The sequence below is a fragment of the Brachycentrus maculatus genome, unplaced genomic scaffold (assembly GCF_059751285.1).
Source record: "Brachycentrus maculatus isolate JH-2025_06_01 unplaced genomic scaffold, ASM5975128v1 h1tg000196l, whole genome shotgun sequence".
Lineage (NCBI taxonomy): Eukaryota > Metazoa > Arthropoda > Insecta > Trichoptera > Brachycentridae > Brachycentrus > Brachycentrus maculatus.
Window position 1 is genome coordinate 2,092,396 of NW_028280947.1, and position 18,789 is coordinate 2,111,184.

The 18,789-nt window shown below is 31.1% G+C and overlaps 1 protein-coding gene across 4 annotated transcripts in view; it reads right to left on the reverse strand.

Moving 5' to 3' along the window:
• Window positions 1-16,147, reverse strand: part of RhoL (Ras-like GTP-binding protein RhoL) — a 17,680-nt gene extending 1,533 nt beyond the window's left edge. The window contains exons 1-5 of one of the 4 annotated variants that reach the window (XM_088263132.1): window positions 15,832-16,147; window positions 4,256-4,433; window positions 2,457-2,571; window positions 1,130-1,247; window positions 263-350 (exon numbers count right to left, since the gene is read on the reverse strand). In XM_088263132.1, the coding sequence (XP_088119258.1) occupies window positions 263-350; window positions 1,130-1,247; window positions 2,457-2,571; window positions 4,256-4,380 (446 nt within the window). In that variant the 5' untranslated portion in view covers window positions 4,381-4,433; window positions 15,832-16,147. Of the gene's footprint in view, window positions 1-262; window positions 351-1,129; window positions 1,248-2,456; window positions 2,572-4,255; window positions 4,434-4,877; window positions 4,940-5,365; window positions 5,461-8,903; window positions 9,113-15,831 lie in introns of those variants that run through there. The other 3 variants (XM_088263133.1, XM_088263135.1, XM_088263136.1) reach the window with 3 other exon arrangements.
• Window positions 16,148-18,789: the final 2,642 nt, after the last annotated feature.

The window sequence follows — 18,789 nt, forward strand, 5'->3', positions numbered from 1 at the left end:
GAGCCATCTATGGATGGATTTGGAAACCATTTATTTAGCAGAGACCCTTGTTAAATAGTATTTTGACAAAATGAACATTATAATAATAATCACATATAAGTTATGGCAAGAGTGTAAATTAGAATTTTATTTAAGTTTTATAATAGGAAATGGATTTTTGTGCGTATAATTCATTTTAAAACCCAACAGATAGCTCGCTATTACGACCCATAAGATTTTTTTTTTATATTAACATGCTTAGAAAAAATAATTTAGAACTTACTTGATTCTCTTTTTCAGTTTTTTTCCTTCCGCATATGTTACAAGGTCGGGTATTTCGTCCTTTTTTTGTCTTAAGTCTAACTTAGTTGCTGAAAAATATTTTAATTCATATTAATTCACTTTTCAAAAGCATATTTTGGATGCAAAATCGTTTATCATGGATTTAAAATACTTCAAATTAAATTAAAAACAATTTTTTAGTATTTTAAATTAATGTTTTACTTAGTAAATACCACTAAATAGTGGTTACTAAACATTACTCAAATTCTTGGAAGTTCTATATGTATGTATGTACATATAAATAAACTCCATAAATATACTCAATAAACTCCCTAAAGAAATAAAAAAAATAGATGATCTAAAAATACTTTAGAGCTCTATACATTTAAATCTTGAAAAAATTACAAAAAAAACACTATTATATCTTTTATTATATAACATTAAACCACGAGTGTAAGTCCCTCTCCAAGCACAAGAGCACAGTCTCTTTTATGGAGAGGCGCAGCGAATCGAAATATAAAAGTTCTCCATATGTATAAATGATTCAAATGTATTATGTTATAAATAAAAATGTAAATATATTAAATGATAATTTTTTTTTATCCAATTCCGAAACATTGTTCTTGAATTACTAGGACTTCACTAGAGTCATCTCGGCTGTCCAAACACAGTAAGGGACATTTTTTGTAGTACGTTTTTTTTTGCATTTATGGACTAAGTAGACTCTACTTAGTCCAAAAATGCAAAAAAAACGTACTAAAAAAAATGTCCCTTACTGTGTTTTAAATTTGGACAGCCGATCTATTGGCGAGATGAATAGAGCACTTATCCAAATGGACACACTAAAAATGTTGTTCATATTACTTACCTACTAATACGATAGGGGTAGTCGGTGAAAAGTGTTTCAGCTCAGGAAACCATTTGCTTTCTATATTATGATACGAGGCTCTACTTGATATTGAGTAACACAGGATGAAGCAATTTGTCTGAAAACACAAGAACAAATGTCAAAATATCATCAACCATGTGTAATTTCTTCCTTAAACCCTTATCCGCCTATGCGGATTTTATCCGCCTATATGTAGGAATTCCAAAAATGATTCATGCTATCATGAGAGAGTACGGCTATTATCCTTGGCTACCCGACCGAGTTTCTCCAGGGTATGCTTGGCTACAATAGTTTAGAGACTAGAAGGAATGTGTATTTGATTACGCATTTGTATCGATTGTTGCGCAGTTTGATCGATAATCCTGAAATTATCCGGTCTGTATGTTCCCGATAGTTACCTAAGACAGCCTCGGCATAGATTGTTTCACATTCCTATACACAGGACCAACCTGCCGATGGTTATGCCTGTAGGTAGAGATACCACTATGTTGAACAAATTCTCATAGGATAATGATCTGTTCCATGTGTCTGAAGGAGTTTTCCGAAGCGGGATTCTCCTATACCTTTAGCAATAGTTCTTCCATATTTTAGATTTTTGTATTTATTTAATGTATACGCTTCATTTTTTTAGTTTGAATGTATATGTTAATTGAAAATAAATAAATTGAATTGAATTAAATTGAATAGGGCACTGCATCATATAAACGGAGTGTTATATTAATCGTTAACACACGAAGGAAAGGTGATCAGACCTCAACTTCAAGTGCCAGTCCAGGGTAATATTAAATAAACATTAGAGTAAAAAACAAAGAAAAAAATACTTATATTTATTTGACCCCCTTGAGAATCGAACCCGGGACCACCAGAATGGTAGCCGAGCGTACTGACCATTACACTACGGAGGCGAATATATAATTTACACAAAATTATCATCAATATTGTTCACAAATGTGTAATGCTATGTTTTCCGAGGCAAACAAAGAGCAGACGATTTTCAGGGATTTTCGTGAGATTAATTCAGTTTAATAAACTGAATTGACAGTGTCTGAAAATAGTGTTTTTTGGTCTGGATTTGCAATCCAATAATATATATTTTTTAAATTACTTAAAAAAATAAAGTTATTTGTGTTATTATTATTTACAAAAATACTTAAATTTTCTACTATTTCTATGAGCATAAGCGGATAATTATTAGAAATAGGTTTCAAATTGTGATAGATAGGTTCGAACACAGAATCTCAGACTCGACGCTTAAAAAAAGGGTGTCTTATATACGGTAGTTTATTAATTATATCTTAAAACTTACATTAGGATAAGATAAAGGCCTCAATCGTTCGTAATCCTCTTGGCCCGCAGTGTCCCATAACGTGACATTGTAGTGGTGACCATCTACGGTCAAATTTTCAGCGTAATTATCAAATCTGAAATATAAAAAAATAGGGATATTTTTGGATAAGTTTAAATGGGGATAAGATAAGAACTTAAAATCTGGTATTGTCAAAAACCTACTTAATCGGAGGACGTGATAACTAGATGTATGGACGTTAAGGAAGCTAGGAGTGTATGTCAGGACAGAAGACTGTGGCGGTCTATGCTCTCTGCCTACCCATACATTGAAACGGCGCGATGGTAGTTATGAATATTTTTTAAAAGATTGTTTTTTTGTCGATGTCATATCGATAAGAAATAGCTGCTGATAATTTTTATATTTCAGAGAACACACGACGGCTGTCCAAACTTAAAACACAGTAAAGGACATTTTTTGTAGTAAGTTTTTTTTGGATTTTTGGACTAAGTACAATCTACTTAGTCCAAAAATGCAAATAAAAACATACCACAAAAAAGTGTACCTTACTGTGTTTTGAGTTTGGACAGCCGAAGACTTCCTCATACTAATGTGCAGTACAAGGAATTGTCAACTTTTCAAAATTCACCCATATATTATTTAAATATACCTAAAAATCCATTTCTAAAATTCATTTTTTTTTAAAATCCTACTTAAAACCCTTACCATAAGCATCATAAAAATAATTACTTATACTTAATTATTTTTATAATATTTCTTCTCTGTCTTATTCCTCTTTACTGATTGTGACCCTTGTGGAAGCAATGACTCTTCTTTTATGATAAACTACTTTTAAATTCACTTAATTTGAATTCATTTTGTCAGAAAAATTGTATAAAAACATATTAATGTGCCAGAGAAGATTTTTTTACGTAAAAAACGAGAAAAAGCTTTTTACTTGTCATATCGCTCACTCCTTTCAAGAACGTCATTTATCAAAAAACTTGATTTTTCATGAGATCGTTTTTAAAGTTTAAATATATTATACTATGTATTAAAAATAAATATCAAGCCACTTATTGAACTTTTTACTGTGCAACAGATCTTTTTAGGTAAACCCTGAATGTTTTTTCTCAATTTAAAAAATATTTAATATTTAATTAAAAATTATTAAGTAAAAAAAAATCTTCAAAATGCAAAAACAACACTTTCTGCCCTGTAGCAGGTAAATAATTAGTTTAAAATATGCCACTTTTGCTGGGATATAGTACATTTTCTAGACATTCCGAAAACATGCACAACTGAAAATGGTTGATTTTTGATATATGATGTTGTTGAAAGGAGTGAGCGATATTTGTTTTCTTAAAAAAAAAATAACAAAAACATTTGAAATTTCGCAATACATATCGTAGTCGTACAGGAGAAAGTGACCAACTACCAAAACGTAAAATGTTCAGGAGGGCCATTTAAGTCACTTTTACTTGGCAAGAAAATAAATACCAATGCAGTTAGTAATTTTTAACAAGTCAATATATTATACTTCCAAGTTTAAAATCCTTTGGGATTTTTCCAGGGCAATATTAAGCTAGTAAGATATAAAATAGTCAATGATCACGTTTTTGTAAAACAATGCACTTGGTCACTTTCTCCTGTATGACTACGATATTTGATTTATTTTATAAAAATACCCTACAGATTCTCTGTACTGTAATTCAAACGCTCCACCAGTCCGAACAGAAGGTAAATTTTCGCCGTTCGGATTACAGAGGTCCTGCTGTTTATAATAATAACACAAGTCTAAATAAATAGGGTGTCCTTACACTGTGGGCACGTAGTCCCTCGGGAACTCGTTCCTGGTGTAGACTATGAGCATGCAGGTCTTCCCGACCATCCCGTCTCCGACGGTGGTCACCTTCAGGACCCTCTTCAGTTTATTGTCGGCCATGGCACAGCCTTAGTTACACGCACACAGGGGGAGATGGCATCGCTTGACTAGATCTGCAAGAAAATCATTTAACCATTTAATACTAGGGTTTTTTTTCACAAAAATATTACTAAAAACATCAGGTTATTTTATATTTTATTTTACTTAAAAGTTTTCCAGTCTAAAAAAAACAGAAGCAATAAAAAATGTAAAAAAACTAGACCTTAATATTAAAAAAAACAGCATTTTGGCATCTCAAGATAGATGAAGAATATGGAAGTCGGGTTTGTGACCTATCATAGGCTGGTTTAAGTGATCGTGTTTCAATAAAAAAAACTGAATAAATCCGGTTTCAAGTTCTACGAATTAGACACGGGTAATCGAATTAAAAAAACGAATAATATAATTAAATTCTTTAAAAGAATTGGATTCGATTGTATTATTAAACCTAATTAAATCAAACGGTGCACAAATTTGGTTGCGTATCGCATATTTCCATGTTGTCATGTTCTACTTGCCTATTTGTTGCCAATATTTGCCCATTTGCCTAACTCCTATTTGCCGATTTATCATCAAAAACTCAAGCTGGAAAGAAATAAAAATTGATTGTTTTTGCCTAAAATTTTCACTTAGATATGAATTACATGAAATTATAGCAACTTCAATCATAAAGAGCAAACCCACTCACAGTAGGTATAGGCTGTTTACAGCTATTTATAAGTTTTAACTTATTAAGAAGAAGCCTAAGTAGGGCAGTAATAAGCCGTATTTCAGAGTCACTTGGACATAAGGTAATTAAAAAAAAAACACGAATGCTATCCCGAAAAAGTAAAGTAGCCCATTAGTCACTCTTATTCTACAAATACCAACCTGTTGTGTTATCTTTCTTAAATATTTTTTTACATAATAATTTCCAAGCTAAAGTTCTCAGAAAATTGTAAATGAAAGACCTGACAAAAATGATAAAGGATTGAATTATTAAATAGAAATATACAAACAAAAGTACCTTTTTTTAAATGTATCCAAATAACGATTTTAATCACTTCTTTTCAGACACACCTGTGTAATGTTTCAAACGATTAGCTCGGCCATTTTTCTTATCACTTGTGGCTAGTATCACTGCAATCCCTTATCGTGAGTTGAATGTGTGTGTATCTTATATGAACGGTAAATATTTAGTGATATTGTAAAATACGCGCGGTATCAGATTAAGATTGAAAATCAATCATAGATGGCGTTATACTGCCGACTTAACCATAGAAAAAGTATCCAAAGAGATGATTAGATGTGGGTCGTTCGTGCACGACCATATAGATCCAATGATCCGTTTTTAATAACCTGCTTCATTAAAATAATTCTTATTAAGTTAGTAATTAAAATAATTACATAAGTTCACACATCTTTTTCACTTGTGTTTCAAGTACATATTTATATAAATATATGTACTTATGAATGGCAAATATTTAGTGATATTGCATATTTTTGTAAAATACTCCGCGCGTTATCAGATTAAGGTTGGAAATCAATTATAGATGGCGTTATACTACCAACTTAATTTTTTACTATAGACATGTATGGTGAGATGAAAGAAACTTTATAAAATCTATGTTGAAATGTAAAAAAATATCTACTAATTGGAGATAATCCAGATTTGTGAACAAGTATTTGGACACACTCAAAATGTTGTAAAAAAAAAAGTTGATAGGTGCTTTCTGCTGTGCAAGTTGCCTTGCAGCAGGCGCAAATGACAAAACCAAGTATGTAATGTATTTTATTTAAGGCGGTTATAATGCTAATCTCAGTGTTGGTTGCATTCTTTCCTCATATCACCATTTGAACAACTATCGTCCTTCGTTTAATCCCACATTCCATCATCTTATCAAGTAATCAACTATTAATGTGACACTGCGACGATGCAATGCAGTGTCCTTTGCACCATATGGTCCACTAACCCGTTCAGTAGTAATAAAAACATCAAAACCCTAAACAAAACGTGAAAAAGTATTTTTTATGATACGAATTTTCTTTCTTTTTGATAAACTTAAACTTAACGTTGGAAAAACTAAATATATGGAATTAGGAAGAAGAAAGCCAAACTCAAGGATGAATGTATATATATATATATATATATATATATATATATATATATATATATATATATATATATATATATATATATATATATATATATATATATATATATATATATATATATATATATATATATATATATATATATATATATATATATATATATATATATATATATTATATATATATATATATATATATTTATATATATATATATATATATATATATATATATATATATATATATATATATATATATATATATATATATATATATATATATATATATATATATATATATATATATATATTATATATATATATATATATATATATATATATATATATATATATATATATATATATATATATATATATATATATATATTGGATTGGATTCAAAATTAACCTTAAATGCAAATTTTGACCATGTTCATAAAAAATATCAAAAAAGATTTTTCCGTAGTAGATTGAGGAATAAATTAAATAAAGATACTGCAGAACTCATTTGTAAAATAATTCAAATCATTATTCCACATATAGATTACTGCTCAACAATATTATTTTTAGCAAATGAAGGAAATTTAAATAAATTAGAAATTATACAAAATAAAGCGATGAGAATAGTTCTTAAAGATATAATAATATAGAAAAAATGAGAGAAGAACTAAACTGGTTATCTTTAAAAAAGAGACTTAAATTTAATATGCTGATCTTTAAACATATTTTTTTAACGATAAATTACCATAATATTTTAAGGATAAAATAGTTTTTAACAAAAATTGTCATGAACATATTACTAGAAATAAGGATAAAATAAGACTGTCATTGTTGAAAAAAACGAGTCGCAAAATTGTTTAATGTATAAGAGTTTGAAAATGTATGATGAGATGCCTGAATGTATGAAGAATGAAAAGAGTGTGAAAGAATTTAAAAATAAATGTTTTGTTTACTGTTAGGAAATGTAAATTATATATAGAAGATGTAAATAAAGTTTAAATAATAATTTATATTAGTTGTAATATAAGCTAACTTAAAAAACAACAAAAAAATGTAAAAGCAATAAATCTCGCCGTTGCTAAATATTTTTTGAATTTTTGATAAAGCAGCGATCTGCTTTAGAGAGTTATCTCACATCTCTCGTTCAAAGAGGAAGTGTGGGCAAGCCGAGCAGATAACAGTTTGTTATCCCTTTCACGACGAAACTATGACAGATAAAAACAAACGAGTCGACAATTTCAGTGGCGTTTAATTGGCAAAACATCCGTCAATTTAAAATATGTCAAGTTTTAGAATATGCGCTCATTTCATTCATAATTGTCTCTGTAACGAATATTCCGCACAGAAAATGTATTAAAAAAAATGAAAATATTAGAGTTTTTATTATTATTTACAAAAATACTTCAAATTAAAACTTTCTAAAATTTCTGTGAGCCTAAGCTTCTCATTATTAGAAATAGTTATCAAATTGTAGTAGATCGGGTTCGAACCGAGAAACTCTGACTCAAGAGTCCGTGACAATAACCACGGGACCACAACCCGAATGCAAAGTCAACACGTTGGACCGGTTGGATTTTTTTCAAAACCATATTAATTTGGAAGAAAAACTTATTTGTTCAATTCAAAAATGGTGTTTCAATAAAAAAATTAATTACATTACCTAGATTTAAAGAAATTAAAGTTACATTGGGGCTTAAACCAGATGGATTCGTCACAATACGTCTGGTATTTGTGTATATTATTCAATACAAGATATATATATATATATATATATATATATATATATATATATATATATATATATATATATATATATATATATATATATATATATATAATAATAATACAACCCTTATCCGCACCCCAATGGTGCATAGGGCACTGCGTCATATAAACGCAGTGTTATCTTGATGGTTTACACATGAAGGAAAGATGATCAGCCCTCCGCTTCAGGTACCAGTCCAGGGTAATATTGAATAAATATGACAGCGAAAATATCACTTTTATTTATTTTACCCCCCTTGGGAATCGAACCCGGGATCTCCAGAACGGTAGCCGAGCGTGCTGACCATTACACTACGGAGGCGGATGAAATATATATATATACATATCTCTAACCCCTATCCGCACCTCAGTGGTGCATAGGGCACTGCATCACATAAACACAGTGTTATCTTGATCGTAAACACATGAAGGAGAGGTGATCACCCCTCCGCTTCAGGTACCAGTCCAGGGTAATACTGAATAAATAGTATAGTGAAAAATCACATATATTTATTTGTCCACCCCTGGGAATCGAACCTGGGACCTCTAAAACGGTAGCCTAGCGTGCTGACCATTACAATTGGGAGGCAGACAAATATATATAAATATACATTACTGAAATCTGTATTTTGTAATAATGTATATGATGAAAACAAATAAATAAGTAAATATATTAGCAAGTATTTTACCTTTGTCCAGGATAAGCAAAGCTAGGGTTGTTCAATTCAGGATTTTTTTCACTCTAAAGGGCACATGATAGTACTCTGTTAGTTGAATGTCCGCGATTATCACAAATACCGGAAGGAAAATATGAAAATGACCACTCCCTGCGAGTGGATACGAAACTGAAAGTAATCCCACGAGATGAACACTGAATATGATATCATTTAGAACAATTGCAGCTTACAATGGTGCTGTAGATTAAATTCTAAAAAGTATATATAATTTGTGAGAGTTCAACTAGGGCTGCCACTGCCACGGAAATAAATACTTGTTCGACACTCCTCTCCTTATCATTCATCGTTCACATTGTGAAATACTACTTTAATAAACACTAATTCGTGACTACCGGTTTCGGTGGTTTTAAGTCCACTTTTCAAAATATTTTCTACTGTGATTCATTTGTCTTCTTTCTCTCTTTTAAATTTTTTAAACTTTGTGTTATGGTAATATAACCATTTTTAATTAATGTTTTACTTAGTAAATACCACTATTTCTTAAAATCTACTGTGACACGTGTTTCGATGCATTCCGCATCATTTTCAAACACCGTAATATAACACTCATCATTCATCATCCTTCACTTTGTGTAATACCACTTTAATAAACACTGATTCGTGACTAGCGGTTTCGGAATAATCATTCCATCATCAGGTCATTAAAATGAAATTCGTACGGTCTGACATATCGTAGTCATAGAGGAGAAAGGGCCAAGTGTATTTTTTTTACAAAAACGTGAACATTGACTATTTGATAACTTACTAGCTTAATATTGCCCTGAAAAAATCCCAAAGGATTTTGAACTTTGAAGTATAATATATGGACATCTTAAAAATGACTAATTGCATTGATGCTTATTTTCTTGGCAAGCAAAAGTGACTTAAATGTTCTAAAAAAACTAAACATTTTACGTTTTGGTAGTTGGTCAATTACTCCTGTACGACTACGATATATACAAAAAAATGAAAAAGAGAAAGAAGACGAATGAACCACAGTAGGAGTATTTTTAAAAGTGGACTTGAAACTTCCGAATCCTGTACTCACGAATATTTATTAAAGTGGTATTATTAGTGGTGTGTTTAATTAAAGTGGTATTACACAAAGTGGACGATGAATGATAAGGATAGTGTTATATTACCATACCACAATGTTTTCAATATCCTTTTGAAAGGTTTATAAAAAATGAGAGTTTGCGAAGGCGCTTTTAAAAGGTTTCGAAAATGTTGCAATTCGTCTCCTTTGAAATGTTAAAAAGAATAGCAATTATTGAACACCCATTTGAATTTAAAAAAAATTTGTAAATGAAGTTAAAATAATAAAAAAAATTGTGAAGACCCTTTTAAAATTTTATGCCAATTTGTGAATTTGAAATGTTTAAAAAAAAGATAATTTGTGAAGACGTTTTGTGGCATCCTTGGTTGTATAAACGGTCGCGTGCTTCGGTTGTGACGCCTACATTCATTTCATTCATCCTCGGAACTGTATACTGCGTACTGCAGAGTGTGCTAGGTTTTTCGATAATTAGTAAGACCTAAAGTATTATAATCTACTACTCACTCACTATAATACATACATGCACACATAATATCGCTCACTCCTTTCAAGAACGTCATAAATCAAAAAGCTTGATTTTTCAGAAAAACGTTTTTAAAGTTTAAAAATATAATACAATATTAAAAATAAATACCAAGCCACTTGCTGAACTTTTTACTGTGCAACAGATCTTTTTAGGTAAAACCTGAATGTTTTTTCTCCATTTGAAAAATATTCAGTATATTTAAAAAAATAATTAAACAATACCTTTTCTTCAAAATGCAAAAACAACACTTTCTGCCCTGTAGCGGGTAAATATTAAATTTAAAATATGCCGCTTTTGCTGGGATATAGTACATTTTCTGGGCATTCCGAAAACATGCACAACTGAAAAATGATGATTTTTGATTTGTGACGTTCTTGAAAGGAGTGAGCGATATGTGAACACATAACCGGTAATTTCGGGTTGTGGTCCCGTGGTTAGTGTCGCGGACTCTTGAGTCAGAGTTTCTGGGTTTGAACCCACACTACGACAATTTGATACCTATTTCTTATTTCAACCGTTTAGGCTCAAAGAAATAGTATGAAATTGAAATATTATGATAGATATTTAATTACGATAGGTAAGTATTTTAGCTTTCCCATTCCAACCGTAGATGGATGTAGTGAACCCTCATATACAGTGTCATGAGATTAATGATATATGTAGGAGTTCCAAAAAATGCGTAATGTGGTTGTCAATCATGTGTAGAATAGAATGGTGAATGTTGCACATGTATAAAGTAATCACTTAAACCAGCTTATGGACAAAAGATCGGATATCACAAACCCTGAAAATACCCAGACTCCTTTTATATTCTTTTTCATCTTTGTCCAGATATTGAGATATCAATAAAAAATGTTTTTCGTCATTTATAGCGTTCAGTTCGCCCTTGTTCATTATTATAAATTGGTGCGTTAAAATAAATATTAAATTAGTCGGCAAGTTCTAGCCAATTAACAGCTATGAGCTAAACGCTGGACACAGCTATGGGCCTATTTTAAATAACGGCGTCGTCTAAATAATCTAAAGTAGAAATATCTAGAAAATTAAGTTAATTAAAAAAAATAATCTTTATTTATTTGATTTATTTATTTGAACTTTTTGTACAATATGTGTGTACATTGGCGGGCTTATTGCTATAAAGCAAATCTTCCAACCAACCAGTGTGAACCAACAGACTAGTGTGAACGATCTAGGCTTGTATGTACCTTTTGATGTCTGTTAGAAATTAGTGGGGAGATAATGCTTGAACAGGTTAAGACAAGGATAAGAAAAAAGAAAAACAAAGAAACATAAGAGAGCATAATTACAAGTTAAGAATTTAAACAGGGTAACATGAATAGAAAAACAAAATGAGGATAGAGTAAGGAAGGCATGGGAAAAGGGAATCAGGTAGAAAGTTTAAGGAAGAGAGGAGGGGTCAGGGGAGGAGGAGATGGACAGTTAGGGTTCTAAGGTAAGATAATGATGTTTCAGGCGTTTTTTGAAGGTTAAAATAGAAGGTGCATTTTTTTACATGTAGAGGTAGTTCATTCCAGAGTCTAGCCGCTTGGACAGTAAAGGAATTACTGAGGAATGCTGTGTTGTGGCAAGGAATGGAGAGTGTTCTCTCTTGGGAAGAGCGAAGCGATAGACCATGATCAGAAAGGTAAACGAAGTTTTCTACAAGATAAATTGGTGCACTGGGGTCGTGAAGAATGTTATATAGAAGAATGTTATATACTCTTGTTACTTTATTAAAAAAAAAAAATAAGAAAAGATAAAGAAGAATATGGAAGTCTGAGAATTTACAAAGGCATACGTTATATCATTAGCTGGTTAAAGTGATCACTTCACACAGGTGCAACATTCACCAATTGTATTCCAGATTTGCATATCTAGATTAGGATCACTTAACCAGCCTATGACAGGTTACAAGCCCTGTAAATACCCAGATTTCCATATTCTTCTTAATTTTTATCGAAATATCAAAAAATATAACCTATTTTTCATGTTCATGTTTTCAACATTGACTGGAATATGGAAGTCTGGGTATTTACAGGGTTTACGACCTATCTTAGACTGTTTACTGGATAAAAATTGATAAAAATGGATCCATAAGCGGTTTTTAAAAATGTCGAATAAAAACGTAAATTAAGTTATATGTTACCTGGGTGTAAAGAAAATTAAGTTGCGATTTATCGAATACTGGGCCTTAAGGTCGGATAATAAATAGCCCACAACATAATTTTGTTTAAACCCAGTCAATTTCACGTAATTGTTTTTTTTTCTTTCTTAAAAACGGTGTTTTTGTATTGAAAAACTACTATAAGTTTTTATTCTAAATAAATATGTGATTTTGAAAAGAAAAGACTCATGGAAAGGTAAGATGTTAAAAAAAATTAAAACATTTATTCAATACATATTAACAAAAAAAACAACAACAAGAAAAGTCCAGTACATATCGCTCACTCCTTTCAAGAACGTCATAAATCAAAAAACGTGATTTTTTAGGAGAACGTTTTTAAAGTTTAAAAATAAAATACAATTTATTAAAAATAAATATCAAGACACTTATTGAACTTTTTAGTGTGCTACAGATCTTTTTAGGTTAAACCTGAAGGTTTTTTCTCCACTTGAAAAATAACTAGTTTATTTAAAAAAAAATAAACAATACATTTTCTTCAAAATACAAAAACAACACTTTCTGCCCTGTAGCAGGTAAATGTTAAGTTAAAAATATGCCTCTTTTGCTGGGATAAAGTGCATTTTTTGGGCATTTCGAAAACATGCACAACTGAAAATTGACGATTTTTGATTTATGACATTGTTGAAAGGAGTGAGCGATATGGGCGTGACCGGTTCTCTGCGTTGCCGGACGATAACTGAATTACATTAGATATTGCGAGTTAGGACTTAAGGATACTGAATGGTTACATCGCCGAAGTTCACGATCAAACCATTGGCTTTCGATAAAATACAAGAAAAACCCCAAAAATTCATCGATTGAGGAAAAATTATCAATAATGTCATGAATTTATTTTTAGATTACTTCCTGTCACAAAACGGATGTCAATCCTGTCTCTACTTATGTGGTGTACATTCCCAGATAACATGACGCAAATTCTAGGAAAAAAACGGGAAAATAATATGTAAAACAAAATGTACATATCTCATTGGTATAACTAGAATCACGATTTAAACTAGTTCTCTGCGATTTTTACTAGTTCTTTGTGATCTTTACTAGTTCTTTGTGTTTTTACTAGTTCTTTGTGATTTTTACTAGTTCTTTGCGAATTTTACTAGTTCTTTGTGATTTTTACTAGTTTTTTGTAATTTTTACCCGATCTTTGTGATTTTTGCTAGTTCTTAGTGATTTTTACACGATCTCTGTAATTTTTACTCGATCTTTGTAATATTTACTAGTTCTTTGTGATTTTTACTCTATCTTTGTGATATTCACTAGTTCTTTGTGATTTTTACCTGATCTTTATTATTTTCACTAGTTCTTTGTGATTTTTACTCAATCTTTGTGAATTTTTTTAGTTCTTTGTGATTTTTACCCGTTCTTTGTGATTTTTACTAGCTCTTTGTGATTTTTACTCGATCTTTGTGATTTTTACTTGTCTTTCTGATTTTTAGTAGTTATTTGTGATTTTTACTCGATCTTTGTGATTTTTACTAGTTCTCTACAATTTTTACTAGTTCTTTGTGATTTTTACTAGTTCTTTGCGGTTTTTACTAGTTCTCCACAAATTTTTACTATTTCTTTGCGATTTTTACTAGTTCTTTTCGATTTTAACTGTGTTTAATTTTCTTTATCATGCACGATTGTTTTTTTTTAATTTTTAATTTATTTATATAGTATGTATGAACATTTACATAAATATATATTATAATTTCACTTACGTTAACATAACTATGATATATTTTCTAGCGGAGACCCACAGATCGACAAGACACATAAGGTGGCTTCTTATGTGTCTTGTCGATGGAGTTCTTTTAAACATGTATTTTTATTAAATTTTACTATTTTATATATTTTTAAAACATTCATTTACAACAAAAAAATCTATTCTCTCTGCCTACCCCTGCGCTAAAACGGGATGATGGTTAGTAAAGTATAGTACGGGTATTTGAAGGGTGAATGTCCGGAAAACTTAGGGAAAAGCGGTTTACTGTTAACAGCTGATGAGACGTCTCCGAAACTCAGACTACGGCTTGTGTTTACAAATACAGAAGGCACTGAATAGACTCTCACCAAAGAGAAAGAGGCGCTCAGTTGAATGTTTTATTGTCCTTTCCTTTTCATATGATTCGTGGATTTTATCGTGCATGAAGAATTTGAATCGTAAAGTTATTCGAATTTTGAATCGACCAATAGAAAAAAAACCAGAGACAATTAATGAAATAGTGCAAAGGTAGGTACGGATATTTTTATTTATTATCTAGTTAAACATAACGAATAGAGACTGCGTTCGTTGTCGTCTTTTGTCACATGGGTATTTGGCGTGTGTAATTTACTAGAGAATATGACATTTTTAAAAGATTGAATAGTTATTTTATGAAATATATTGTCAAATTATAGGCTTAATAAAAATTTTAAATCGTGAAGATCCGGCATTTGGCTGGCCTTAGTGATCACTTTATACACTTATGTAACGTTCACCATTCTACCCATTATTGAAAACTCACACTAGATTAATTTTTGTAACTTGTATATATATGCAATGCAATTTATCCACGGATCTTCCTCGAAAGACATCTAGAAGAAGATCAAAGAGTTTTGGATGCTGCAGAAAGATAACGTGATTCAAAGGCATGGCCTAGGTGACGTTGTCCATAACAGAAGGACCTACAACCTGAGGACGAGGAGAGCTGACCCCAACAGTCTACAAAGACGATACGTTGGGATGGAGCCAGGAAAAAAGTATGCTTATATATCTCTAACCCCTATCCGCACCCAATGGTGCATAGGGCACTGCATCGTATTGACGCAATTTATCTTGATCTTTAATTATATGAAGGCAAGGTGATCACTTCTGCGCTTCAGGGGCCAGTCCAGAGTAATATTAAATAAATATTAGAGTGTAAATTCACTAATATTTACTCTCAACACCGCCCCTGGGTATCGAACCTGGGACCTCCAGCACGGTAGCTAAACATGCTGACCATTACACCACGGAGGCGGACTATATATATATATATATATATATATATATATATATATATATATATATATATATATATATATATATATATATATATATATATATATATATATATATATATATATATATATATACACATATTATGTTTGTGTGTGTGTATGTATTACTAACCTCGTTCGACGGTAAGTTGATACGAGATAATCCTTTTAAACACCCGAAACCTCTTCTTTATCAGATAAACTGAAATATCTCAAATATGTTATCGTTTTTCCACACTCGCGTCTATTACACAACAATTTACAACACCGTCACTAAACAGCCGACTGTCAACTCCAGTAAACTCGCCTGTTATAACGCTAAGTAGGTACTGCCTACGAATGGCTATGTCATGAATAACTCATTTCACTTTCAGAAAAGCAGACGAATTGAATTTTTCTCTGTCCAAATTCCCGCGACACGTTTCCAGAGACAATCGCCGCACGAAAATGGCGACGAATCTTTTGATTGGTCCTGAAGTTATTGTCGAGACAGAGGCGGCTCGGGTGATATATATTTTTTATTAATTTCATTTTTGTAATTATACTAACGCCTAACACTAACCTTTTGACTGATTTTTTTTTATTTTATGTTATTTCTGAAATATTGCATTATTGCAAGGCATTACGTAACAATATTTTCAAGACTTTTTATTGAATGTTTAAACTAAGAGGATTTTTGATTTGTTGATATTTCAACATGGATGAAGAAGAATTAGGATCATCTTCCTCCCTCCAATGTCAATTAATGAATTGACATAGTTTTTTTTTTTGAAAATCTTTTATGTTCAGCTGACGAAGAGTCCCCCAGGATTGCGGATAACCGCTGCGGGTAAATGGTGGGTTTAGAAAAAAAAAGTTTTGTACTGACATTTTATAGAATGAAATAACAACAGACTGTCTGATGATGTCGGTTATGACGGAAACCGGTTGGTGGTCAAATAAAATTCATATATAAAAAAACTACGTACCTAGTTGTTATTTTATTCTAAAAAACATATACATCAATCTCATAACGTTTCATTTATTGCGTTCACGTCGTAACGGTCACACTGTTTGTGTGTAAAGTGAACACTTAACCAGCTTACGACAGGTCGTAATCCCTGTAAATACACAGACTTTTATATTTTTCTTCATCTGTGTTGAAATGTCAAAAATTATATATATTTATTGTAATAATCCTCGGATGATTTCTTATGAAATTTTTGTTTGGAAAAAAGGTTATTTTAATTTTTTTTATTTCTGACAAGAAATTCCTTTTAGCATTTCTACTCCATAACTCCATTTTAATCTAGTACTACCGCCGTCAGTACGGAAAACGAGCTATTTATTCGCCTTTTTTGATATTTTGTTTCGTAATGCTGAAGCCGCGCCTGTTCTGGGTAATACATTTAAGGAAACGGCGGTATCTTATCGGCGATAAAAAATGACGCATGCATTTTTCAATATCACAATGCACAAGTCTTGTATTATATTATAATAACTATATATATATATATGCATAAGCACATTTTCTGCGGTCACATTCTGACATAATAATAAAAATATGCAGCCAACACAAAAAATGTCATGATTTGTGTGGGAATATTAGTTTAAACTGAAAGAAATTTTCATTAAAAAAAATCAGGCAATTTTTTCAAATTACCTGCTGTATACCAATGCTATTTCGCTCACTCCTTTCAAGAAGGTCATAAATCAAAAATCGACAATTTTTAGTTGTGCATGTTTTCGGAATCCCCAGAAAATGTACTATATCCCAGCAAAAGAGGCATATTTTTAACTTAATATTTACCCGCTACAGGGCAGAAAGTATTGTTTTTGCATTTTGAAGAAAAGGTATTGTTTACTTATTTTTTGAAGTAAACTTAATATTTTTCAAATGGAGAAAAAACCTTCAGGTTTTACAAAGATCTGTTGCACAGTAAAAAGTTTAGTAAGTGACTTGATATTTATTTTTAGTACAGTGTAATATTTTTAAACTTTAAAAACCTTCTCCTGAAAAATCAAGTTTTTTGATTTTTGACGTTCTTGAAAGGAGTGAGCGATATGTATTGACCGTTTTATTGCTGTGTTCCTTGTATGTATGCTAAAATTACTATTTTTCCAAAAATGGTCCTTTTTATTTTCGCTCTAACCCTTATCCGCGCCCCAATGGTGCATAGGGCACTGCATCATATAAACAAAGTGTTATCTTGATCTTTAATATGTGAAGGAAGGGTGATCAGCCCTCAGGTACCAGTCCAGGGTAATATTCAATCAATATTAGAGTGAAAAAATCACTTCCATTTATTTGACCCCCCTGGGAATCGAACCCGGGACCTCCAGAACGGTAGCCGGGCGTCCTGACTATTACACTACGGAGGTAGAGGTACCTTTTTATTAGGTGTGTAAAAAATCGATATTTTTCTCAAATATTGACAATATAATTGACATATTGAAATTATAAGTTATGTATTATTTCGAGAAATAAAAATACTTTGTGTTCTGATCCACTCACATTTTTATTAACCAACTAGTTTCGGCAACAACCTGTTGCCCTCTTCAGGGTTACATTTATTACTAGTAATAAATGTAACCCTGAAGAGGGCAACAGGTTGTTGCCGAAACTAGTTGGTTAATAAAAATGTGAGTGGATCAGAACACAAAGTATTTTTATTTCTCGAAATAATATATCAATATGATCCACAAAGTTAATGCTTTCAATATTCAAAACATTATAAGTTATGAATCATCACGCCGCTTCCAGTAGGCAGAGAGAATAGAACGCCATACCAGACTGTCTTCTATTTTGTTTTATCTTTTATTTGAAATATGTACTTGATCATGCCAAGTAGTCCAAAGGAGGTATTGTGGTCCCGTGGTTTGTGTCTCTGACTCTCGAGTCAGAGTTTCTTGGTTCGAACCCACTCTACCACAATTTTATACCTATTTCTAATAATGAGCCGCTTAGGCTCACAGAAATAGTATGAAATTGAAGTATGTTTGTAAATAATAAAACACGTTTTTTTTTTAATTAAAAATAATTGAATAAAAAGACAACAAACATTCATAATAACATTTAATGAATCACAGATACAGATAATACAAGTGAGTA